The 26,673-nt window shown below is 46.8% G+C and overlaps 2 protein-coding genes across 4 annotated transcripts; both read left to right on the top strand.

The window, feature by feature from the left end:
• The first annotated feature begins 557 nt into the window (after positions 1-557).
• On the top strand, positions 558-13,927 carry PIRT (phosphoinositide interacting regulator of transient receptor potential channels). 2 transcript variants are annotated; one of them, XM_028717198.2, is made up of 3 exons: positions 559-685; positions 5,855-5,925; positions 7,718-13,927. In XM_028717198.2, the coding sequence occupies exon 3, from the start codon at positions 7,752-7,754 to the stop codon at positions 8,172-8,174; it is 423 nt and encodes a 140-aa protein (XP_028573031.1). In that variant the 5' UTR covers positions 559-685; positions 5,855-5,925; positions 7,718-7,751; the 3' UTR covers positions 8,175-13,927. The 2 variants fall into 2 exon arrangements, with proteins under 2 accessions (XP_028573032.1, XP_028573031.1); XM_028717199.2 differs by lacking the exon at positions 5,855-5,925 and having other exon boundaries at positions 558-685.
• A 4,360-nt stretch (positions 13,928-18,287) lies between these two features.
• Positions 18,288-26,673, top strand: TMEM238L (transmembrane protein 238 like). 2 transcript variants are annotated; one of them, XM_028717196.2, is made up of 2 exons: positions 18,288-19,000; positions 26,098-26,673. In XM_028717196.2, the coding sequence occupies exon 1, from the start codon at positions 18,290-18,292 to the stop codon at positions 18,806-18,808; it is 519 nt and encodes a 172-aa protein (XP_028573029.2). In that variant the 5' UTR covers positions 18,288-18,289; the 3' UTR covers positions 18,809-19,000; positions 26,098-26,673. The 2 variants fall into 2 exon arrangements, with proteins under 2 accessions (XP_028573029.2, XP_028573028.2); XM_028717195.2 differs by having other exon boundaries at positions 18,288-19,233.

The raw sequence follows: 26,673 nt of genomic DNA, 5'->3' as shown, positions 1-26,673 counted from the left end.
TACCTCACCCTTGTTCTGAAAGGTGGCTTGTAAATACATCAGCTCGATTAAAAAATATTAGAGATGGACATAATTGCTTGGTTTTGTTCCAGATAAGTTTCACTGAACTGAATTTCTTTCGATGCCACCGAACCTATCCATATTCCTTTAGCTTCAAAACACTAGTTGTTGGACCCAGGTATGTGAAACAGGTACAAAGTTGGAAAATGCCTATTTGGTGAAAGCCACAGATTAGAATACGTGCAAGGAAGGGGAGAATGGGGTTTCACATTCAATGATCCTGAATTGTCAGAACCACTCCTCCCCCCCCCCCCATGTTGCTGATGCTCCTTCTCTTGCCCAACCTGTTCCGGCACCACAATCCACTCCTGCCCTTCCTTTGTACTGCATCCATGGCCCATGCAGCTGTTGTCTGCTAAACAATAGCAGCTCGTCCTGTAGGCTCATCCCATGTGCTGGAGCTTTGGCCAGCGAAGGGTTAAGGCAAGCCATTGGCTGCTGAGTGAGTGAGCTCATCTGAGCTGGAACATGCTCCAGGTTTTATGAGCCACTCAATGCAGATGATATCAGAGGGGGGTTATCTGAGCCTGGAAGCTAAGCTACTTAGGGAAATCGCAACATCCACTTAGGACACATTCCATGCCTCAGCAGAGCAGCAAGCCAACTGCAGGGAGCCTCTGGTCATGTAAGTAGAAATACTTTCTCTGTTGGAACTGGGTGCCTGGGCTCTCTTTGTGGCAGGGAGCTGGAGGGTGGGGGGTACCCTGGATCCCAGAGGCTGAGCTTTGCATCCCAAGCTCTGAATTTTCAGCACCCAACATGAGCTGGAGGTGCCTCCCGCCTCAGAATAGATCTCCGCTGGGCGGTTTCTTTCACATTTGCCTGGAGCTAAATAAATGGACCTTGAAGTTGGCGTAATAGTCACTCCCTGCACAGGGAGCTGAAAGAGGCTGGGAATGCAATAAACAGGTCTGAGTCCCACCCATATCCTCTCTGGCAAAAAAAACTGGTAATCAGAGGCAAAACCTTTTGTGCACTGGAGCAACCACCCCACATAAAAAGTGGGGGAGCTGGGAACTCGTGAAGTTTCCCCAGGAAAGGCATGAGCACTTTTTCTCGAGGCACCCAGAAAAGGGAGTCTAACAGACTGGCCATGTAGCCTACCTTTGTGTCTCTCAGCAGATGTGTGGGGACTGCGTGGAACTGGGGGTCGGAGGGAGGGAGAAAACCAGCACAGAACTGTAGATCTGACTTGCACAGGTTGTGTGTGTGTGTGTGTGTGTGTGTGTGTGTGTGTGGCAGCCCCGCTTCTGAGACGAGACTCAGATGCTCAGTCCCCTGCCAGGCAAGAACTGCATAGTCAGGTTAATCCTGCCTGATGTAAATATCATCCTCTCGCAGCAGAATGGAGTGAGACGCTGCATCCTGGGCTGGAGAGTGCAGCTGCTGTCATGACGAGGGTGGGTAGCTGCCTGAGCTCCAAGACTTGGTCACTCCCTGTTGGAAAGCCTTGGCTCCCATGATGGTGGTTCTGCAGGGGAAAGCTTCCAGATCATCCTGGCCGTGCTCAGGGCATCCTGGGTAGCTCTCACCCACTTTCATCCCAGCCAATGGCTCTTTCCTTCGAACTCAGTGGACATGAGCTGCTACTTCCTTCACACGGAGGAATATACAAAGCTGCCTGATGAGTCAGACTATCGTCTTCCTGACTGGCAGCGACTCTCATGGGTTCCAGGCAGGGGCCTCTCCCAACCCTACCTGGGAGATGTTGGCAGGGGTCGACCAGGAAAATCAGGTGCCAGGCCACGCATGCCAGGAGAAGGGTTGGTGCATGGCGGGCATCTCTGTGATAGTTACGTTGCCACTTGCCCACGTTTATTCACTTCCAATAAACGACTTAAAGGCATTTAACAATTTTTAAAATATCAACACTATAAATATAGTGCAATTTCGCAAATCAAAACAGTTTCAAATCCAAGGCAGATGCATTAGGAAACTTGGTCCTTCCTCGCTCTTTGGCTCTAGTTGTGGAGAAACCTACACAGGGCAGCAGGATGGCTGCAGATTTGACTTTCTGACTCCCAAAGGGGTGTGGAATTAGTGAGGGCGGATTCAGCCAGTCCCCAGATCCCCTCCCTCCACTTCTTAGAGAAACTTCCCCGGGGCATGGCCAGCTTCACTAAAAGTCATCAGGATCAGGCCAATATCAGGAGCCCCAGGCCACTAAGGGGACCCACAAACACACCATTTAGAAGGCTTGGGAGGGGACACCAGGCATTCTCATCATGCAAAGGGTTTCTGGAAAGGTCAGAATGCTGCAAGAGAGACTCTTGCTGCTTCCTGTCTCCCTAGGTGCTTATGAGATTGTGGGAGTGTAAAGCGCCAAGCAGAGAGGGCGGGAGGGAGGTTGAAACACAAGCCCACTTCATGTGGCTTGCCTCTCCCGCTCGCCACCAGTTAACGAAGCCAGTTTGCAGGCTTGCTTCCAGTCTTGAGGCAAGGTTTTGCATATTTCGCAACTTTGCATTGCTGAAAAAAAGGATTGCAAATAAATGCTGGGCCTGTGTGATTCAAGAGGCTTCAATTCGACTCCTGAAAGGGGTTACGCTTCTCAGTTGTCCAAGGGTCTGGGGCTCGGTTCAAGCCATTCTCACACACATTCCCAACACCCAGTGCACACTTCTTCAACCACTGTGGCAGAGCTGGAAAGAACAACAGATTTCCCAGTAAGATGGCACTGGGAGCCGACATCCACAAATTTGTCCACAAGATCTACCCAAAGGATCTAGGTAGGCATCCCCCAAAAGCTATAATCCAGTAGAAGGTGAGGCAGAGGCTTGTGCTGACCAGTAGAGGAGGAATCTTACTCTCAATTCTTTCCTGTTTCCTTCAAGAAACAGAAGGCAGATGGGAAGGGAGGTGTAGTGAGAACAGCTCCAGTAGTTTCTTCCTACCAGGAAAACTAGGATCAAGGCTGGGCTGCACTGGCTGAGAGGAGGGTGGTGTGATCTCCCTGCCTGGCTTTCCTATGGGGAAACTAGCAGGAGAAGAAGTCGAGGCCCATTCACACTGGGATGGGGTGCAGCTAAGATGGGCCTTTTGCTTTTTGCATCATTTGTGTCCTTTGTTGCCCAACTTAACGCTAGGAAAATGGGGTGAGAGTGGAGATTGAGGCTGGACTATGGCAAGGGAGGCTAAGGGGAGAATGGAAATCACTGGTGAAAGTCACAGTCCCATGCATTGTAAGTCAGGGATGGGGAACTTCTGGACCTCCATATGATGATGCTGGGCTAAAGCTCCCTTCATCCCCTGACCAGTGGCCAAGCTGCCTGGGCTTGGTGGGAGTTGGAATTCAACAACATCTGGAGGACCGTGGGTTCCCTGTCCCTGATATAAATGGATGTCTCTTATAATCTCCTGGCTGGCACATCAAGTCCATACAACAAGGAGACCCTCATTTTTCAAGGTTGTCTGACACTTCTCAGCTGGTTATCATACACCACACCAGCAACATGTAAAGAATAGGAGGAATGGATCGCAAACCAACTCTTTGCAGATCCCCACAAAGGAAAAGGGAAATCGCTCGCAAGTACAACTGCCCAGGGCACATTAAGGGCTGGCTGTCGAACTACATGTGTAATGTAAAGGCATGTTAGCAACTTGGGACCAGTTTACCTGTGAAATTGCCTCACCCCATATGTGCCCACTTGACCACTTTGATCAGTGCAATTGTGCGTGTGCAGGGTGTGTGTTTGTGTGATCAGTCTCCTGCTGATAAAAACCAACCTTGCCAGCCTCTTTGCATAACCGTTTTGCATGGCACTGAACAACTCATACCCTACAATGATACTGAATTAATGAGGGCAGAGGGAACTGAAACCAGGCTATTTAAATGAAAAAAGATCAACTCTAGTCAGAATTGCTCTAGTCCCCTTAAATTATGGTTTTCCCCCCTACTCTTCCTAAGTTCCCTTTCGGTGTGTTTCATTCTAGTTCCCCAAGACAAGCAGAGAAGAAGGGCTGCAAATTGTGGATATTTACTTATTTGAGGATTTGTTATCCTGCCGTTTCAGAGCAGCTAACTTAGTGAAAACATTAAAACAGGAGTTGGGGGATAAAAGACAGCACAATATGGTATAAAATGCGAGCAGCAGACAGAGCAATAAGCCAAAACATGTTTGTGATATATGGGAGGACTTCTCTTACGTAGAATGGACAATGGAGGGATCTCCTGTTCATAAGCAGGGAATGTCCAGGAAATGGAATGTTTTGCAGTGCAAATACAGGCTCAATAGAACAAGGAGTACAATGCACATCAACCGGACTGAACAGATCCTTTGTGTTCCTGGTCCACAGAAAGACACTTCAAAACACCGTCGTCATCATCTATGTTCCTATCATGGTTTCTCATTCCCTTAGCCTGTATAATCATCTTAATTATATCACAGATATTGTGTGCGCCCTGGCGGAAGAGCAGCAGGTGGGGGGGTGCAGTGATGGGGAAGAATCCCTTGGGCATTTTTGAGAAGGAGGTCCTGCCTTTCGCTCTCTTGCCAAGTTGTGTGGTTGCGTGCGCAATATATATTTAAATAACATTTCCCACCACCAGTGCCAAAAGAATCTCGGTACTGTAATTCCACCCCTCGCACAGCTATGATTTCCAGCAGCCTTGACAAATCCCAGTTCCCAGGATTTTTGGAGGGAACTGCGCTTTGAATTTGCTTTGAATGCGTGGTGTGTAAGCAGTGCGTGCCTCCTTCGGTTTCTCAAGGCACCAAGCAGCCACTTGGCGAGCTGCACCATTAAAGTGAAACAGACCCAGGTGTGGTTGTTACGCCAGCAAAGCCCTGGTACCACCTCTGGGTGGCAGCCATGAGTGGAACACCAGTGCACATATGGCTCTGGGGCAGGCTTGGGTGGCCCCCTTGTGACTGTCAGAGAAAGCCTTTTGCCTGGCCTTCATCCACCTGATGCCCTCCAGATGTTTCAACTGCAAATCCTATCAGCCCCAGCCAGCACAACTGCTCTATCCAATCACTGCTGTTGCCTGTTTTGAGAATGCTGAACTTACTACTTCTCCCCCAAGAAACCTGGCCAGCTCCTCACAGCTTGCAATCTCAAGCAGGTCTGCAATGTCTAAGTACCCCTTCTGTTGGAAAATGGGAGCTCCCAGAGGCTTCCATGATGGTGATATAGGGGCTGCTAGGGCAATCTATCATGTTCCAGGGTGAGGGGTACCTGCCAAGAGAACAAATAATGCTCTTGAGTGCTTTAAAGTGAGCATGTAAGTGCAGGTGGGGTGAAAAGGAGTGTGGGGATGCTGTATTCTGGTCCTCAGACCTATGGCATAGGAGACAGCTCCTAGGGGCTGAGGTCACTTCACCCCCTCCCCCAATAAAATATTTGAGGGGGCCAGCTCCCCACAGAAAGTTGATGGGCATTGCCATTCAAACGATGTGTGTACACCACATATTGTGATTCATTATCTGGGGTGGGGCTTACTTACCCCCCCCCAATTTTATTCATGTTGGCACTCCAGCCCTACTGTCACCATGCACCCCAGCCCACTGGGATGGGCAGCCCTCAGATGAAAGAAAGGCAGTACCCCTCACATTTTAAGGGAGCTCACTGAGGAGGATCTCTTGTCCCCAACACCTGAAACCAGCACCGGCTGGACGTTGCGTTCTGTTTCCAGGGCAGGGCTGCTCAGAACTGTAGTTTTAGATGATAGCATGAAGTTGGCTTTGGCTGTGACTCACAATATCTACACAGCTATCAAGTAATGGATGGTGGAAGCTGTAACAGCCCTCTGCTGCATATCAAGCTCCCTGTATATGTTTCTATGTCTCCCCAGAAGCACAAAGAAGCCAGGAATTGAACTTCTGCCCAACAGTGACTTGACTAAGCCAACAATCCTTACCCATGGTGAGTTCATCTACAGCACCTACGCACCACTAACAAAAGAGATCGAAACTTTGCTTGGCAAAAGGCTAGCAGGAAAGAATTGGTTTCATGGGCTGCGGCAGGGATGGAGAACTTTTCTCAGCCCAAGGGCCACATACTCTTGTGATCAACCTTCTGGGGGCCACAGGCCAGTGGTGGGGTGTGTGGCCAAAGGCAAAAGTGGGCAGGGCAATGTACTTGATTCTTACCTTTGTATGTAGATGACAGCAATGCAAAAAACAGAGGTTTCTGCACACAAGAAAGGGCTTATCCACGCTTACCTTTCCTCCATGCTTTCCAGGTATGGTCTGCGCTTTAGAGCTCTGTGTCTAAGAGCTATTTTTTGCCCCAGAGCTTTCCCCACAAAAACTCGCTCTTTACTGCTGAATCGGAGCAAAAAACAACCCGCGGGAAGCCCCATTGGCAGTTGTTCTGATTCAGCAGTACAATGGTACCTCAGGTTACATACGCTTCAGGTTACAGACTCCACTAACCCAAAATATTACCTCGGGTTAAGAACTTTGCTTCAGGATGAGAACAGAAATCGTGCTCTGGCAGCGTGGCGGCAGCGGGAGGCCCCATTAGCTAAAGTTAAGAACAGTTTCAGGTTAAGAACGGACCTCCAGAACGAATTAAGTTCTTAACCCGAGGTACCACTGTAAACAGTGGGTTTTTCCTGGGGAAAGTGGTGAGACAAAACTAAAACTTCTCAGATTTGTGACTTGAAATCATGGGATGAACAAAAGTGCAAATGGGCCCTTAGTTTAATCCTGCCCGTAGTCTAGCAATTCAGTGTAGGTCAGATGCTCATGCTTCAATCTGATTTCATTGTAGCTGGTTCCAGGTGGGCGGTTCCTGGGTCTACTCCAGGGCTCTACCATTAGGCAGAGTGATACGACTGCCTCAGGTGGCATTTGACAATGCACATGTCAAAATCCTGCCCTTTCAGAAAGCCAGAGGAATAGTGCTAAGGGTACTTACACTTGTGGAGATTGGGCTCAGTTGACATCCTTCTGGAGGCAGGGGGGGAGTCAGCATTTTTTGCAGTCTCAGAAAAGACAGAAGAACCACAGGAAAGAAACAGAGTGACAATCTTTGGTTTACAGCATCATGTAGATGCCTCATAAAAAGTGAGTGAATGAAGCGGGGCAATTCCATGAGGATTTCTACAATAGCCAGCTGGTCATCTCTGTAAACAGTTTTGCTTCAGAATGGGATAAGATTTTCCCATCATTATCACAAGGGCTTTCCCTTGTGTGTACTGTTTTTAACACTTGATTGGGAGCCGCCCAGAGTGGCTGGGGAAACTCAGCCAGATGGGCAGGGTATAAATAAATTATTATTATTATTATTATTATTATTATTATTATTATTATTATTATGGACTATGCAAATCTGGCTTCTGCTCCTAATTCTCAATGACAGGTTCTCCTTGACCCCAGCTGGGAAGGAAAATAGTATGGTACCAGAAATGTGTTGAGTGGATTTGCACAGCGGGCTCACCACTTGAACTACGTATGTTTGTCGTCATAGGAACTGAGGCCAGAGCCCTTATTACCAAGAAAGGACATGTGGAAGCTCAGAACTAGTGAGGCTGACCTTCCCTCATGGTCTAAACTGGGCCTGTGACAGACACAATGAACATCCAAGCTCATGAGCCAGTCACACCCATTAGCTATGTAGATAAACCTTAGCCCAAGAGTTTGGGTGAGAGTGAAGCATACAGCTATCCAAATAACCTGCTCCTTGGTCTATTTCTCTCCCCCCCCCATAGGCCTTAACATCCTGAGTCTGCATAACAGGTAACCATGGAAACCCAGCCAAAAGAAACAGAGGAGGGAGAGAAGTCCCCCGAGTACAAGGACCTGCTGCCCAGCCAAACAGCCAGCACCTTGTGCATCAGCTCGAGAAGTGAGTCCACCTGGAATGCTCCTCACCAGAACAAGTGGGACATTTACCACAAGCCCGTTATCGTCATCTCAGTGGGTGGAGCCGTGTTCCTCTTTGGAGTGGCTCTCACCAGCCTGACCTGCCTCACCGCAGACCAACGAGGAGGCATGAACAACACGACCAAGGAGGTGTTCAAACTGTGTGGGCCAGCCTTCCTCTCGCTTGGCCTCATGCTGCTGGTGTGTGGGCTTGTCTGGATCCCCATCATCCGCAAAAAGCTGAGGCAGAAGCAAAAGTACCACATCCTCCAGAGCATCAAGTCCTTCTTCCTCAACCGCTGAAGACAGCTCTCAAGATTCGGCCACCAGGCGAAGAAGACTGTGTCGCAGAGGACAGGGCTCTGCCTTTCTCTTCCTGGACCTACAAGGACAGATCAGCACTGCCCTAAAGGGGAGTTCACTCCCATCCCCTCCTCTTCTTCCTGTGTGCAACAGATTTCTCCATCTCCAAGCAGAGACACTGTTGGGTGACACTGCGTCCTTAGCCAGTGAATATATTTTCCAAGAGGATATCCATGCTGAGAGAGTGAAAACTGGCAGATCAGATCCCAGAACAGTGGATTTCTCACACTCGTTATTGCTTGAAAGGATATGCTATCTGTATCTTCAAGAGCCTGGTTTTCAGACTGTATTCACAAGAAAGTTGAGACTTGTGTCATGACCCTCCACCGGGACTAATAACTGCCACAAGTTTTTGTGAGAAAGCAGATTGATATTTTTATTCCAACAACTGGCTTTTGGGTTTTTTAAACAAAACCCAAACCCCTCTGCCTCAACCCCAATTAAAATGTTCAAGGAAAGAAGCCAGTGTGCAAGCAAACAACTGTGTGTGAGTACAAATCTTAATCGTGCAAAAGTCTCAGGCTCAGGGCAAGAGGGTAATGCCTGAAGGGTCTCAGAGGATCCAAGCTCTCAAATGCTCTCAAAATGAGGAGTTGTCATTGTAAAATTACTTTGAAAAAGAGGGGCATGGAGCTATGGAATAGAGGAGATGGCAGACTGTTGTGTAAGAAAATGGGATCTGCCTAGAGATCTGTCACACTGTCTATGCTATGCTACTGCAGCTACTGTCTGTGACTGCTTTTCTTTTCTGTCCTGCTCCTCCTTTGTTCAGTGAAGTGCCTGAACAAAAGACCCTGGGCTCATCCGCACTTCCCTTTTGCTAGGCAGGGGGGCACTTTAAAGCACTGTGTCATGTGCCTCCCCTTTTTGCCCCAGTGCTTTCCCTGAGAAAACCTGCTCTTTAATGCTGAATTGGAACAAATGGCAATTCAGGTTCTCCATGGGTTGCCATTTGCTCCATTTCAGCAGTAAAGAGTGGGTTTTCACAGGGAAAGCACTGGGGCAAAACAAAACAAAACACAGAGACATGGTGCTTTAAAGTCTATAAACACAACACAAAAGGAAGTCTGGATGAGCCTCATGTTAGAATGCAAGTCCCTAAAATTATGTTGATGGTTGTAGACAAACATGGATGGACAGAAATTCAAGGCAACTAGCCAGGATCAGGGACTTGCCAAGTATAGTGAATTATGTGTAAGGAACAATGTTTACAGTTATGAATGTGACATCAGCTTTTGAAAATATGAATACCTGGAGAGGTATATGGTATGGGTGTTCTGCACATATTTGAAAAGGCACTGATATGCCACCTTAGGGAACACAGCTCTCCTAAGGCAGTCTACAATATTACATTGCTGTTTGTCCAGGAATCTACCCCTTGGTCAGGGAGAACAACAGGCAACACTCCTGTGACCCAGTGAGAAGAATGTCTCATTGAAACTATGATCAAGCATGGTTTCTTGGTCCTGGAAGACTCTACTGCATGCCAAGGCCAGGCTCTGTGAGTTAGCAGTGCATTGGTCTTGGCAGGCAGGCAGGAAATTAAAAGTATTTGGGCTCCAGTTGGAAAACGTGAGTGGAAAGAGATCTGCTAGATCACGTACACATGTGCGCTGAGGTTCTCTGAGAAACTGCTTTGAAGGCTATTGGGCTGTACTGGTTATATGGCCCTTAGGATGAAGTGTAGAGATTTTTATACATAGAACAAACCAGAGATGCAACCAACCAGGAGTCTTTAGATTCTGCCTTATAGAGGCCTTAGATTCATTCATTCTGAACCATTTTCAGAAGCTGCCTTCTGGAAATGGTTCTCACTCCCAAAGTGCCTCCTCACCACTGCTGCTTTGTGCATTCTTCCCCCTGCAAATGGCACCCCTCAGCTATTCCTGCTGACACCAGTAGAAGAGGCACATTGAGACAGAGCTTTTTATTTCCTGGCACTAGGATAGCTGGTTCCAAACAACCCTCCTGCATTTCTAATTCATTTAAGATAGGGATGTGCTCTTAAGGTTCGTTTCAGTTCTCCACAGAGACAACTATTCAGTGTGGGCTTCAGTGTTTGATGCTGGGCTGTGTTTCTCAAAAACTGGTAAGACCATGGCACTTCCTGTTCAGATTATGCCTTACTCCATTCACTGAGGAACAGAGAATCCCCCTTCCTTCCAAACATTTATATACACACACAACAGTATTAGGGGTGCACCATTAGTCATCACCTACCAAAACATGGGTGGCACAGAGCCTAGGACTTGCCGATCAGAAGGTCGGCGGTTCAAATCCCCATGACGGGGTGAGCTCCCGTTGTACAGTCCCTGCTCCTGCCAACCTAGCAGTTCGAAAGCACATCAAAGTGCAAGTAGATAAATAGGTACCGCTCTGGCGGGAAGGTAAACGGTGTTTCTGTGCGCTGCTCTGGCTTGCCAGAAGCGGCTTAGTCATGCTGGCCACATGACCCGGAAGCTGTACGCTGGCTCCCTCGGCCAGTAAAGCGAGATGAGTGACGCAACCCCAGAGTCAGCCACGACTGGACCTAATGGTCAGGGGTCCCTTTACCTTTACCTTTACCAAAACATTACAAGACAAACTGCTCATTTTCTTTAAAATGATCTAAAAAGCTTCCATACAGTTTACTGCAGATGTGTAAAGGTTATTTTTATTTACCAGGTTTTCCACATCATGGGCAAATGCACATTAAACGAAGAAAAACTATGGGCTGGCATTTTTATGATAACGTCAATTGGAGGGTGCAAGAAATATGTGTGTGAGAGCAGAACCAATTCCACAATATACTCTCATCTGGAAGCACCTCTGAAAAAAATATAATTGTAACACGGTGCAAGGGGGCAGTCCTTAAAAAAAAAAAAAAGGTATGGTCTGTGCACTGTAGTGATGCGATTGCATGGTGCGGCAGCTAGTAAAAGTATTTAAAGGAAATGTAAATAAAAAGTACATTGAGATGGTGCTGGGGCAGATTACTGTTACTGGTGTTATTGGTAACTCTGTCCAAGGCACCCGTGACACTCTTGGAACCACGTGATGGTAGAAGTAACAGTGCATGTGATATCTGGGGGAAGAGTCGAGTGTGTCTAGAGCTGGGACGATGTAATATCCCCATAAAGGAAGCACAGCCTCAAAGGAAAATGCCTTGACTTTGTAGGGAGAGGGGAGGAAGAAAACTTGTGTCCTCATGACTTATTAAGGACAGGTAGCAAAAGGGGAGCAGGGCAATATCTGGTAAATAAAGACAACTAGAGCGTATGGTTCCTTGTTTCCATGGTGTGCTTCTATGGTTGCAGCATCAGCACCAATCACCCACCTAGAATACAGCCACTTCCATCCAAGCCAGAACAGCAGCCAGGGAGATTCCATATGTTCTTCCTTCAGAACAGTCATTTAGGGTGTTTCCAGACAACCTGTTTATTGAACGTCCATCCTGACTTGTCTGCAGGGATGTGAGATGACGGTGGCTTGTTTACTCTGATTTGTTTGCAGGGAGGCTAGACGATGTTGAGTGCCAACCCACACTTTTCCTCTGCATTTTCCTGTCACCTTCCATATTGCTAAAAGTCTGGTGTTTGGGGGAAGTAGGTTTGTTGCAAACGAGCGACCAAATCAGCTTTCCTTGCACAGCCTGAATTGCAATTGAATTCCCACCTGAAAATGGCAGCAGTCTAGAAGTGCCCTTAGTTGCATACAGCCTTCAATATCCACTTAGAATACAGGGCATAGGGTGGGGGACAGTTTGTGCAGTGTGTCACAGGATCCTCTAACACTAGTAATGGCTCTTTGTCTCCTGATTTTTAAAAAAACAAAAAAACAAGCATTTCTGTAATTGTGCGTCATTTCTCCTATGCTGCTCTAGAACTCAGCCTTGCTGCCACGACCGTCTCTTACAGGAGCTGATCTCAGAGTGCACGTACCTCCTGCAGAACACGAGGGGTGGAGGTTAATGGGAGAACGTGGTATACTTTGTGCACCGCTCTTGGAAAGCATGATGGGACTTGGCACCGGGAGAGCCAGATTTCTATTAAGGAGGAGAGCAGCAGCTGAAATCTGAGCATGCTAAGTGTTTCCTGACACTTACCACATTGGCAGCGTGGCTCTTCTCCTGGGAATCAATGCTTTCGAATTACTGCACTACTTCAGCTTGCACAGTCTGCTATGATATCAAGCTAAGAACAGCTCCCTGCTTCTGGGGTTTGCAGAAATCCAGGCCACAAGAGCAGGGCTATGAGAAGGGAACAAACTAAATCCCACCACCACCACCAATTTGGGGAAGGGTGGCAGCTCAGGGCTAGAGCACCTCCTTTGCATTCAGCAGGACCAAAGTTCAATATCTAACAACTCCAGGTAGGACTGAGAACATCTCCCACTCAAAACACTACCAATCAGTGTTAACAATACCAAGCTAGATGGACCAATGGTCTGACTCATTACAGGGTGGATTCCAGGCAGGCAAGACTCCGACAGGCAATTCTAGGCAATGGGCATTTGGTAGCCAGGCTACCAAAGAAGGCTGGGGCAACTGGCGGTGGAGGAAGCTGCTCGGGCGCTTGGGGTGGTGCGCCCAGGGGTGGGGCAAGCCGCTCTTAGGGGCGGGGCACACCGTGGGGCCTTCGGAGTCTGCCTGCCCCCTCCCACTCAGCTGCCCTACAGCTGGGCGGGAGGCAGTGGGCAGACCATTTGGGCAGTGTGGAGCCTGCATGCGCCCAAGCCACCGTGTCTCTCCTGGGCACGCGTGGCTTGTGCATGCTGCAGGCCCCACGGTGAGTGCTGCCCGGCATTTTGTCACCCCTCTCAGTGGTGACACCTGGGGCGAACCGCACCCACTGCACCCTCCATCCTCCACCCCAGGGGACAACACAGGCCATTGATCTCATGAGCTGTGTATTTGTCCGGGCACTGCTGCAGGCAGGAAACTGAAATGAAATGAAATACACCTCTGGCTTGAAACCACCAAGCTGCACAGAGTGGCTAGTCAAATAGTGCACACCTCCAGAGAGATTCTCTGTGCCATATCCTCAGTTTGCCAGTATTGGCTTTAATGTTGTGGGCATGTGAAGAGGCACCTGGTCCGGTTCTTCCAAAACAAAAGCAGAACAGCCCACCCCAAACAATAGCTAGCACCTCTCTGTCTGTCTCTCTGATCCACTCCACACTCTTGAGCAGGTATAGAAGCTTAGCATACAACTCTCAGAACAGAAACACAGCTGGATAAGGTTGAATGATTGATCTGCATTTTTTATCCTGCCCAATTTTATCCAAGGAGCAGAACATTCCTTCTCTCACCCAAATCATCCTCACAACAACCCCATGAGGTGGGTTAGGCTGAGAGATATTCACTTGCCCAAGGTGTGAGCTTCATGGCTGAGTAGTGATTTAGAGTCTGAGACTCTAAAAACCCACCATACCATGCCCTGTTTCAAGCAAAGTTGCCATTGCTGCAGAGGCTGAATTTACAAGCTTATGTCTGGACAATGGGAAGTGGCATACATAGCAGTGCACTGATCTCTTGTCCACTCCCAAATGGAGACTCTTCTAATTCTCACTCCCAGCTGGAGCCATAAAACCCTTAATGTACTTTCCCCATTAAACCTCTTTCATTTGGTGCTCCTGCTGAAAAAATAATGTTTTGTATCTGCTGCAGTGTTTGTTTTGAGAACCTGACTACTAATAAATCCTTTACTAATGAACTTTGTTCTCTTGGTGTCTGTATGGAAAGAACTGCTTGGCTCCTCTCTTACATCCCTGTGTACATAGGTAACTGCATTTTGAAGGGTGAGAAAGGCCCTGCTAGATGTTGCTGGACTCCAGCTCCAATCAGCCCAAGTCACCATGGCCAATAGTCAGGGATGATCGGAGCTGAAGTCCAACAACACCTGGAGGGCCAAAGATCAGTCATCACTGCTACTGTATAGTGTGATCTGCTCTACAGAACCAAACCAGCAGCAAATGCTCCCATGACCCTGACACAGTGACCTTAGTTCAGCTTATTATCAAGCTTTATATTTGTCTCATGATGTCATTAGCATTACACCTCCCATTTCAGAAGAGTGGCACTAAGCTTTGAGGGGTGGTCCTCATTCCCTAGTACCCCACTTGTTATTCCTAAAATTTGGAGTATTTAGTTAGAGTCAAGTGCTTCTTGTGGTCACTGAGAAGATCTGGGGGAGGTGGTCAAATATCTTCAGAAATGTCTCCTCTTAGTCTTTATTTGGCTTGTAACTGGAAGATACAAAAATTGTAAATACACCCTCAGATCAATACTGTTTTGGCATTTGGCTAGGCTCACTTATATAAGTCATACAAGCAGAGAACTAAGTCCCCATGTGCAGATCTCGCCCTCCCATCAGATGTCAAAGAAATAAACAAGTATCTGATTTAGAAGACATCTGAAGGCAGCCCTGTTTAGGGAAGTTTTTAATGTGTGAAATTTTAATGTATTTTTAACCTTTGTTGGAAGCTGGCCAGAGTGGCTGGGGAAACCCAGCCAGATGAGCGGGGTACAAATAAATTCCTCCTCCTCCTCCTCCTCTTCTTCTTCTTCCATGGACCCATTCCTGAAGCTGCCCCTTGGCACTATCCAGAAAAACAAACAAACCCTCTTTCTGTTTTGTGTGCAACCTTGCCTTGAGTTACACTGGGATGCACAGGAAGCATTTATATTTTAATAAAAGCCCTTTCTGTGCCAGAGTCCCAAATCTGATTGTTGCTTAAAACCAGCAGAAGGCTTGGGTAATTTCCTCTCTCCATTTACTTCAAAGTAAGCTTAATAGCCCCTGGAAAAGCTCGTTCTTCAAGCTCGTTCTTCGTGTTTCCCTGCTAAATGCTGGGGCAGGCTATAGCCCAGGGCCCTTGAGGTAGAAAACAGCCGTGAAGGTAGGAGAGGGGATTGTGTATGACAGAACTAGTCACACTGGACACATACAGACACTTCTGGGAAACGTGGCAGCAGGGTAAGAGATGGAGTCGCACAAGAAGATCATATTTCAGCTGAAAACAACACAGAGGAAATTTGTCAGTGTGCTTTCTGGCAAAACACAAATCAGCTCTGCGAAGCACTTATCAAGACAGCCGTTGGAAGCCACCAGTGCCCTGGGTGAACCTAAACCTTGCTTTGTCGTTCTAAGCCTGGGGTCAGGGGTTCAACTTGTCAGCAACACTTCTCCCATCTTATCTGTTTGCACACAAGCCTCTTCTGTCTGGAATCTGGGCAAGGGGGTGTCAACCAAACAGGCTTTCTCCTGTGTTTTCCAGTGGCATCTGGTTAGAGTCAGTCTTAAACAGTGTGATAGAAATGAACATTACCCAAGATGCTTCCACTTTTTGAAATACAAGGAAGCCCACAAAGTTGAAGGATAGGGGGCAATTATTCATCAGCATATTAATAGGTAATCTATCTTTTTAAATATAAAAAATACACAGGTATATACTGTAAAGTCTGGCTAGTACTCAGGCTAATTTATGTTGGTTGGTTTTCACAACCACACTTTAAAAAAAAAGTCTCTCTCACCATTCCAACGAAACAAAAGAATTATTTTCTATGATTATATATGTGCACATACAGAGATACACACACACATACAGTGGTACCTCGGGTTAAGAACTTAATTCATTCTGGAGGTCCGTTCTTAACCTGAAACTGTTCTTAACCTGAAGCACCACTTTAGCTGACATTCAGAAGACATCTTAAGGCAGCCCTGTTCAGGGAAGTTTTTAATGTGTGATATTTTAGTGTATTTTTGGTTATTAGCTATTATTTAGTTAATGGGGCCTCCCGCTGCCACTGCGCCGATACTGCACGATTTCTGTTCTCATCCTGAAGCAAAGTTCTTAAACCGATGTACCATTTCTGCGTTAGCAGAGTCTGTAACCTGAAGCGTATGTAACCTGAAGTGTATGTAACCCGATATGCCACTATACACATAATGCCAATTGGTTTTCACAACCACAATGTTATTGAAAAACAGGATGTTTCCCTTGTTGTTTTACAGAAACAGAGGAATTACTGTACTTTTCCGTGTATAAGACTAGTTTTTTTTTTACTAAAAAATGTTAAAAAGGGGGGTAGTCTTATACAAGGGAGCGTGTTATACACGGAAAAATACGGTACTTCTCTTCCTCACAATCTGCTATGGCATAGCTGGCTCTGTTGATCCATTAGCAAAGGATCTGAGAGGCTTGAGGTCTTAGGGCCCATGCGGATGTGACCTTAACAGTCTGATTGCCACCTGGTTATCTCAATATCAGCCACAATAAGGAGAATTGGGATTGGGGCTGTGGGTGTAGAGGAGTCTCCCTCTTTGCCTGCCGCAGCCTCAATGAAACATTTCCTCAGAGTTGCTATGAACCTCCCAAAACAGCCCCAATCCTGATATATTCAAGGAGGCAGGGGAGAAAAAATATGTTAGGCTTGCCATATGTCAAAAAAGCTCAACAGCTTTTGTGTCTTGAATTTCACTTCTAGAAATATGACAAATGTAAATTTTAAAATGAGATGCACCAAGGCTCTCAGAGTCTCCAAGCAGTAAGTGACTTGATTCACTGAAAAGCTTAAAAATGACAAAGAAAGCAAGCATTGAAGATGCATTAGCTTAAGTTACTTATTTTTCAACACCTTTCATTTGACTCATAACACGGGCAGTTAAAGTATGACAAAGAGATGCTTTTTTCAGAACCCTGTAGCTGAATGTTTAGGGAGGACCAAGGTGATGTTCATCTCTCTTTGCAGAGAAGTCATTCTACATCAATTAATGAGCACAGAATACAGCAAGGGTGTGATCCTGTGTAGGCAGCATGGGTCAGTAAATAAATTGAGGTGTGAGTGAGGTTTCTGGCAGGTGAGCTCTTGAGGCTGTGTGTAAAACAATGTGGGAGGGGCTTCATTACCTGCTCACACCCTTCCATCAGCCTTTTGTTTTCACCATCAAAATGATTAGGCAAAGAATGAGAAAAGCATGGATTTGCTTGCTCCTTGTTTCCCTCCAACCTTCCCCTCACTTTTGTTGAGAAAGAATAAAAGAGATTTTGAAGATTCACATCCGGAGGCTGTCGTTTATTTGGTTTCGAATCTGGCTTTGACAGAATGATTTGGGATTTATCGCTATTTGTCGGACAAACGAGAAACTTCATATACGCCACCTGAGCTCCGAAAGAAAATAATAACAGAAGAACAGACCTGCTATTAAGGTGGCCAACCAGATGCCTTTGAGCAGGGCATAAGGCAATAGTTGCTGTTCCCCAGTTATTTCTATAGGTACAGCGTCAGCAAAGGACCTGAGCGCCAGGAAGCATCCACACAGCCTTTATTTATTACATTTACATCACACCTATTCCTCCAAGGTGGCAAAACATGATTTCCCACAATTTCTTGGCAACTGTTCTATACCCCAAAGCCCACAAACTCTTGTGGGAGTTGCTCCAAGCCCCTGGTCATTTTGCTTGGTCTTTCCTGTACCCTTTCCAGCTCTTCAGCACGTGGGCATATCGTAGTCAGGATTTAGATGGGAAGGGGCAGGATTTACATGGGGGGGGGGCAGAATCGACCTATCTGCGACGAGTTTGGTGAGTTGGTTAAGTATTTTTACTTATTTACTTGATTTAGGGGGGCAGCTGCTTGGCTACGACACCCCTGCACGTGGCGTGAGGGTGAAATGGGGTCACCAAAACGGTGCACGGTATTCCAAGTGCGACGACACCGGAGATTTTTATGACGATTATTAAGCGCACTGCGATACCTCTAAGACAGTCCTTGAACCGAAGGGCGAGATCCAAATCCGGCGAGATTGCGCGGTTTATGGGGGCAATTGGTGACAGGCTGCGACGGACAGCCGTCGGCTGTGGGGTAATTCTTGGCCGCGCACAGCCGAGCCGCTCGCTTGGGGTCTATTCTCTCATCTGCCCCCGGGGACGGCGCGATCCCCGCTGCAATTGAGCCTCCTCCGGTGCCGCCGGGCAGGTGAGGGGGGCGTGGCCCCTCCGGCGGCACCTGAGCGGGCGTGGCCCTCGGCGGACTTTGGCTGCCGCCTGCCCGCCGGCGCCGCGCCAGTGCGGGCATGGGCCACGCGCGCTGCGGGCACTGCGCGGTCTTCCTCGTGGCCGCGCTGGTGCTGGACGGGGCCGGCTTAGCGCTGGTGCTGGCGGGCGCCGTGGGGCGGCCGATGGTGGACGGGATCCCCTTGGAGGATTTCCTGGTGTTGACCGGGTCGCTGCTGCTCGCCCTGTCGCTGCTCTGCTGGCTCTTTTGGTATTCGGGGAACCTGCGCGGGGTGCCCGCCGAAGAGCTCCTGATCGGGGTGCGCCCCGTCGCCGATGCCGCCGCCGCCGCAGGCACGACCCAGCCCCGTCACCGGCAGAGCCTCCTGCGCCTGGCCGCCAAGCTCTCCGAGCGCCTCTCGCAGCGCCGCCGGCCGGCGCCTGCGCCCTGCGCGCCTCTTGGCTCGGGCCTTCCCGCGAAGGCCACGCGAGGCGCGGCGGGAGCGGGAGCAGCCGCCGGGCCCCTGGAGCTCAGCTGCCTCCGCCCGGCTGCGCCGCTAGAGCAGGGGCCCGCGAGGACGCAGGAGCGGCTGGTGTGAAGCGCTGCCTCCCCGGGAACCTGCTCTTCCTTCGTCCATCCTCGCTGCCTTGGACCTTTCTTTAACCCGCGCCAAAGGAAGGATGGAAGAAAAGGCACGTGGTCAGAAATCCCCTGGGATAGACAGGTCTCTCCCTCCGCACTTCGCGGTGTAACTGCCTCGCTCCGCTTTTAATATATATGGAATTAAATGGTATGTGACTTGTAGGACGTGGGGCGCACAGCTGCCGGACACGCTGAGCCCCGGCACCCCTCTTCCCAATAGTAATGACTGTGGTGCCAGACGGTGGGCCCGTTCTCAGCAGTTTTGTACTCCTTAAGCTTAGGAAGACCTTAAGCTGAGCTTAAGCGGCGACCCTCTTGTAGCCCAGAAACAAAGCAATAAATGGCCCTGCTGAGCGTGTGTCGACTGCCTTTCCTTCCACAGTGAGTATTTACAGTTTGCCTCTTAAACATTCTTGAGAGTATTAAGAAAAGGCATGACTTTGGACAGGCTGGAGCCACATCATGCCCAACACATTCAAGCCTAACACCAGCAAAGCCTTATTGATGGTATTTGTAAGAGAAGAAAAGCCCAGCTGTGCCAGCTGAGGCTGATGAGAGTAGTAGGCAAAAACATCTGGAAGGTGCCAGTCGGTGGAGGCTGCTCTACAGTGGTACCTTGGGTTACATACGCTTCAGGTTACAGACTCCGCAAACCCAGAAATAGTACCTCGGGTTAAGAACTTTGCTTCAGGATGAGATCAGAATTCGTGCTGTGGCGGCAGCGGGAGGCCCCATTAGCTAAAGTGGTGCTTCAGGTTAAGAACAGTTTCAGGTTAAGAATGGACCTCCAGAACGAATTAAGTTCTTAACCTGAGGTATCACTGTATGTTCAAAACATGAGTGAGGAAAGGCCTATTGTGCTCATCTATAGGTGATTCCTGGCTGGCTTTTAGCTGCTGTAGGTTGTAGCTGTCATGGAATCATAGAAGGGGCCCCAAGGGTCATCTAGTCCCTGCAATGCAGCAATGTCTACACATGGTCTCCCATCCAGTTTGAAACCATATCAGACCCTGCTTAGCTTTGTATGTGTGACAGCACTTCTCAACATGACTCCTGGAAGTCTCATGGATGTGTAGGATCTCATTTGTTTTGTATTTTGCAGTCCCTTGTCTATTGTATTTATATCCTAAATTTCCTTCCTCTCCGTTTCCCCATTTTATCCTCACCACAATCCTAAGAGGTAGGTTAGGGCTGAGGGATAGTGACTTGCCGAAGCTCTTCCAGGGAGTTTCATGGCTGAGTGGCAGCTTATACCTGATTTCCCCCATTGGTAGTCCAGCACTCTTAATCACTGCAGCATGCTGGATCTCCCTTCTCAATAGGGAAAGGCCTCCCTTTCCTGTGTAGATCTCCGTGTCCTTTATCACCACAAGCAGTGAAGCAGGTAGCAATAGGTGCTAATGTGTCCAAAACACATGGGACTGAAACACAAATGTCTATGACAGTAAGATGTGTGGCTGGGAGATTGCAACACCAAAAAAAAAAAAGTCTGATCCCCTGCTATAGTAACTTTATTTTCCCTTTTCTGCTCTGTGCACCTCATTCCCGCTGAATGTTTCTGGACTTGTCTAGCACTCTACATGCCTATAAGTCCCAACTGGATGATACAGCTAATGCTTCTGCAAAGTAACTTAAATTCTCTTTCTGTGCATGAAAGATTCCATTGCCTCTGGGGAGAAAACCCTAAGCCCTTTTCGCTGTGTGTTGCAAATGGTTTGCTTCCCAAAGGCAGCGGTTTCCTGCTTCTGAACAACATGTTCTTGCCTTGCCTGTTCCCCAGCTGAGTGCTGATTGAGATGGCTGATGTCACACTTGAGTGTTTTGGCTCAAGCAACTGTCATGTTAATGACCCCTGGCCTTCTGGAAGTATATCCTGAGACTAAGAAGATGGCTGGTGTCCATGGTGTCAGAGGCCTAATTTGAGGGTCTCAGAAACCATTCAGGCCATTTTTATGGAAAAGACAAGATTACCAATTTAACCTTCAATTACAAAAAAAAATCTGTTTTACGAATAATTCCGCGTTTTTTTAATTGCATGGAAACCTTCCCACAGTATTTAGTTATTTAACCATGTTTAGAGCATAAACTTATTTTTGGGAAGCTGCTGAAATCTAAATGGCCGTGACTTTTTGACAGCACAGAATCTGCTCTGTAGTCTTTAGTAGACTTATAATGCTGTGCATCCATCATATTTCTCTTTCTATTATGTCTTTCTTTCTTTCTTTCTTTCTTTCTTTCTTTCTTTCATTTCACTAGTACTTGTGCTGTGGCATTAACACAATGATCATTTTTTTTTAAAAAAAGGTCTGTGGTTATATGAGTCTCTCCTATCACTCGTGATCTATAGATAGGCACCTGTTCTCAAGTACCACCCCAGAGGTAAAACACTGGACATGTTTTGCAAGGGAGTCACTGTGTTGTTCTTGCCCTTTCTCAGCCTTGGATGAAATCCTGGTCTCCCTTCTTCCTTCCTTCCATTCCACTTCATGTTTGAGTACCGTACATTAAAAGCATTTATTTTCTCTCCCCCCCCTCCCCCAGTCTGAGCCACTGATTCCATTTCCCATGCTGTTCCAAACGCTCTTTCAGTACAGTATAATTTCAGTTTGTTTGTGTGTTTTTTACCTGTGGCAAAGAAATCACTAAGCAATTGTCCTAGAAGTGAGTGGTTTCTTATGACTTTTTCATGTTTTCTGTATCTTATGTACATGAAATGCATTAGTATATAATCCCTCTTTAGCTCTCTATTCTGGACAAGGCAGAATTCATTGTGAAGCTTAGCCATTATACTCAGAAGAAAAACACATGAGAGCCTTCGTTGTAATCACCCCCTCTTTTCATTACTCACAGTCTCCTAGGATAGGTGTTCCCAAACTTTCTGCTCCCATGCTCACTTGAGATGGCTGAAAACTACTGAGGCTCACCAGTCACAAAATGGCGGCCGATACAGGGGCAGTTTGGCATAATCAGGTGGCAGTTAGTGATGTCATCTTCTACTGTATCTAACCCACCTTTGGAAATGGCTAAATTCTTTGACACTGTTTTTCTTGTGGCAAAAAGTTCCATAGCTCACCTTTCCTCAAGCTAAGTACAGTACAGATATTTGCTTTGAATGTGCTATAACTCGGCCTCCCCATTTTAGGAAGAATTTGCTGGTCCACATGCCTTTTTCTTTTACATTTTCCCCTTCCCGACACACATTATATGTACTCATCTTCTGTAATTTCTTCTCCTGTCCAATATTCAACCTGTTCCTCATTCCTCCCATCTTCCCCCCTTCAGAAAAACACAAAAAATGCCAGTTTTTTTTAATTATTCCCACATCCCTGGATAATCCTCATGAAGAGATTCGCTGGTACCAAATGACTACGACACAGCTTAAGTGTGAGGCAGATAAGTGAGAAGTTGCAGGGCAGGCTGTGGCATTGAGGCCTACCTGAGAAGGTGGCCTGAAGCCCACTGGCAGGTTCTAGCCAACTCTTTGAGAAACAGAGCTTGCTAGATCAGGCCAACGGCCCACATAGTCCAGCATCCTGTTGTGACAGCAGCCAACCAGATGCCTGTGGGACCTGAGTCCAAGAGCACCCACCCTTGATGTGGCTTCCAGCAACTGGTCCTGGGAAGCATTACTGTCTCTGACCATAGAGGCAGAGCATGGCCATCATGACCGGTAGCTTTATTCTCCCTGAATTTGTCCAGCCCCCTTTTAAAGCCATCTAGGTTGATCGCCCAGGTGAATGGTCACCTAAAGTGGCAATAGACAAGTCCATCAATTTTGACTTTTATATGAGGGGTGGGGGGAAATGTTCCTCCCGCCTTCTTGAAGGAACAGTGTGTACTTGTCCTTCCTTTGCGCGAGACCCAGAAGTGTCCACGGAGGAAGCACATAACTCATGCTTCCTCCACTGCTTTGATGAATGCTTCCGACACGCGCCGAGTCAGTTTGTCTGCCTATATTCTGAGCCGCTTCAAAACCTGTTCAAAACCTGTTTTCTTCCACATGACGTGTGGTGTATGGCTGGGGCTGGCCTGCACTTCAGTATAGGATCATGTGTCTGATTCAGTTCACATGTCAGGAAACAGATGCAAAAACAAAAATTTGCCATGCTATTCATACATTCCAATCTGCAGATTTCATTTTTAAGTGTTTACTATTTAAAACTCACTTGATAAAATGACATAGTAAATAGCCTGTGTCACACATTTAATGATATTGTATATCTCCACGTACTTTCACTGTCACGTTCCAGTGACAAATGAAAAGTTCTCCTGGTGTGTCTTCTTCTTCAAAAGAACACGTAGAACACTCAGATTCCTTCATTCCAGTATTCCTTTCCAATTATTATTTATCTTTTCCTGGTTCCACGAAAAGTGTGTTTCAGGTTTAAACTTGCTAGGCCACAATGTCTACAAAAATTAGGCTTGGTTCTCAGACTGGTGCAGGCCTCTCATGGCATGGCTTATATAAAAGGCAGCCTTTGAGCCACCTTCTTGGCTTGATATATTTCAGTGACTACAGCCTGATTGTGTATACCTTCTAAAAAGACAAATCCTTGATCTTCCTTCATCCCACCTCATAGAAACACACAACAAGGTCCCCTTTGTATAATGTATCTTCAAAGCGATAGAGGAAATTGTACCGTTTCAAGAGACATCTATTGCAAATTTCAGTGCCGATTTCAACACTTGATATGGAATCATGCTGGTAAATGCTTTTTCATGCCCCTGCTTTGATGACGCCAGTCTGCTGCTGAGACTTTTGCTTCAATTGGGTCTGGATATAGTTGTCCCTTGGGTGCTCCATGCTGTGTTTGTCCATTTGCTTCACTACCCTATTGCAATTACATAATAGAATAAAAGCACTTAGACAGAGCACGACCGCTGTCCCTTGAGCAGCATGTAATGTTCTCCAAACAACCATTTTTTAAAAATCCTCCTGAAAAGCACAAAGCTCTTTGCTTCCGCTCCTGGGTCCCCAGAGGTTGTGTAGACTGTAACAAAATACTACATGCATCCAGAGTAGACACCACAGTGACAGACCCCTATGTTAGAATTCAGGTTTCTGCTGAATTCATATGAAGTGTGTTGGAGATGATTTAAAGAGCAGCATGCATGATATGGAGGAGCCGAATCTACTCTCTGCCTGGACTTCCAGCCCCAAATTGCTCCAGCTTTGTTCTTCCCAAGTGGGCTCAAAAAAAATGGGAAGAAACCCTTACAGCAAGAAAAAACATCTGGGGGCAAAATAGATTTTTAGGGGGAGCATGGGCAACGTATTTCTCCATGTTTGCCTAACATGTGGCATTTAAGTCTCTCCCCACGCATTTATGTCAGCTTGAAATGGCTCCACTTGGATGAGTTCTACCCCTAAATGGGAAACTTGAATGTTTCAACCATTGCATTGGACATAGCTTTTTGGAGTTAAAATTGATGTTGAAATATTAGCCTAAGAAGCCCTGATGCAACTGGGAATCACGTGCCAATCTTTCTCCTGTGTTATCTGAGTTCTCTGCAAATGATCCCAAGCTCATCTTTGAAACTCACTTTTAGTAGAGGGAGACTTTTCATCTTCATTACAGGCACAGCAGACCATCTATAATTTGAGGAACTTGGGCACACCGTGGGCCCTTCACAACCAGAACAATGCAACGGGCCTTCCTTTCATCATTTTCTCCCTCCCCCTGCTCCCCACCCCCAATTTTTTAATCAAGACTGTTTGCTCTCCATCAGTGCCGTATCAGGAAAGCTTTCTCAGCTCTGGTATAAAGTGCAGCACTGAGGTAACACCCTTTCACTGAAAGGAAGGTACATAGATACGGATAAGCTTCTTGCCAGGTTGGCTATCTGGTGAATTAAACTACCTCCTTAATTAAACTGCTGCCTCCTTATTCCTTGAGGTTTAAGTTCCTCCTAGGATTCTCTGGCAGAGAGCTGAACTTGCTTTATGCTGTTTCTGGGCCATTTTAACAACGTTTGACAACAACAAGAAATCAAGCCTTGAGTGTCATCAGGCCAAACCTGCAGAACACTCTGCTAATAGAGATTCAGCAGGTTCCTTCTGTGCCAACCTTTAAATGCCTTCTGAAAACTTTTCTATTCCTCCAGGTCTATGCAGGCAATGAAGAGTTCTTCTCCCACAGTGGTTTACTGTATTGATGCTTGTTTTGATTTTTTCTTTTAAAATTGTTTTTAATTTTCATGTGCTTTTATTGTACGTATTTTTAAAAAATCCTTTTAGAGTTGTAAACCCCTTTGTTATTTTTGCTGTATATAAATACAGTGGTACCTCAGGTTAAGTACTTAATTCATTCTGGAGGTCCGTACTTAACCTGAAACTGTTCTTAACGTGAAGCACCACTTTAGCTAATGGGGCCTCCTGCTGCTGCCGCGCCGCCGGAGCATGATTTCTGTTCTCATCCTGAAGCAAAGTGCTTAACCTGAAGCACTATTTCTGGGTTAACAGAGTCTGTAGCCTGAAGTGTATGTAACCTGAAGCGTATGTAACCCGAGGTACCACTGTACTTTTATAAATAAATAAGGACACAAAGCCAAGTCTTTTAAGGCAGGCATGGGGAGCCTGTGACCCTCCAGTTATTGAATTCTTACCATTCCCATAATGGCCATTGGCCAAGCTAGTTGGAGCTGATGGGAGTTGAAATCCAACAACACCTGAAAGTCCACAGGTTCCCTGGTCCTGCTTTAAGGCATGCAGGTGGTGGAGATAGAAACCAAATTGTTGGTGTGTGCGCTTTTTACCTGTCCAAGGTAAGAGTCAACATTTGAAGGTGGTGTAAATATTTAGGGTTGTCTGTCTAGAAACTATTGCTCTCATACTTTCAACTTAGGGTGGGATAAATTTCTCTCGCTTGTACTGTTTGGATTCTATTACTCCCTTTGGGGATTAGGCAGCTTACGCCAACTCCAGATGCACACAGCTCAAGGCAGGCAGAGAAGCAAGAAAAACAAACCAAGCCTTGGGGTCTTCTTCCTGAGACTGTTTACTGAAGCATCAGTGGTGCCAGCTGCTCTCCACCCTGCTCTGGGCAAGCAGCACACACAACCTGTTCCATCTTATTTTAAAATAATAATAATAATAATAATAATAATAATAATAATAATAATAATAGGCTGAATTCTCCCCTGCTAGACCCTGACCAAACTTGTGCTCAGCTTTCTTAGATTCCCTATGCATTCTTGAAATGGGCATGTTGTCAGCCAGTGATGCTTTCTTCTTTCTCCTCCTAGGTCAGCATGGGTCTGCCGCCATCTATATGCCAATCCAGAGTGTGCCATATTGCCATTGATTGGTGGGACACCCTCCTGCGCCAGAGCTGGTGGAAGAGCCTCGTTTTATGTACATCAGCCTTGGATGTGTGTGGGGTGTTGTTGTTTTTTGCCAAAGACTACTGTGCCAAAGTATTGTACTGCCAGCTCTTTGAATGCTCTTTGCACAGCCCCCTGCAAAGACTTGAGAACTTACCTTCACAATGGAGTCAAGCTGCCCTTTGAACTGTGGAAGGGACTTTTGATACTGAATCTTTGTGGTGGATTTTCATAGGCACAGCCCAGTCTTGTACTGTGTTTTCTTCAGTACTCTCTGATGGCTTCTCTGCCCTGTAAGGCTTACTTAGTAAAAAGAAATATGTTAAGACCATTGCTGATCCACAGCTAAGCTGTGCAAACAAGCTGATGTTCCTTTTGGACCCTCTTCTCTAAGAAGTTTTAGCTATGGTTAATTTGTGCAAATGTGTACTTGTTTACAAGAAAAGTGAGGACTGCAGAGATTTTTTATAATAAATATTGATTTATTTAAAAAGAAAA

This window comes from Podarcis muralis, chromosome 2 (genome assembly GCF_964188315.1).
Source record: "Podarcis muralis chromosome 2, rPodMur119.hap1.1, whole genome shotgun sequence".
Lineage (NCBI taxonomy): Eukaryota > Metazoa > Chordata > Lepidosauria > Squamata > Lacertidae > Podarcis > Podarcis muralis.
The sequence above is the reverse complement of the archived record's forward strand: the minus strand, read 5'-3'. Positions and strand labels throughout refer to the sequence as shown.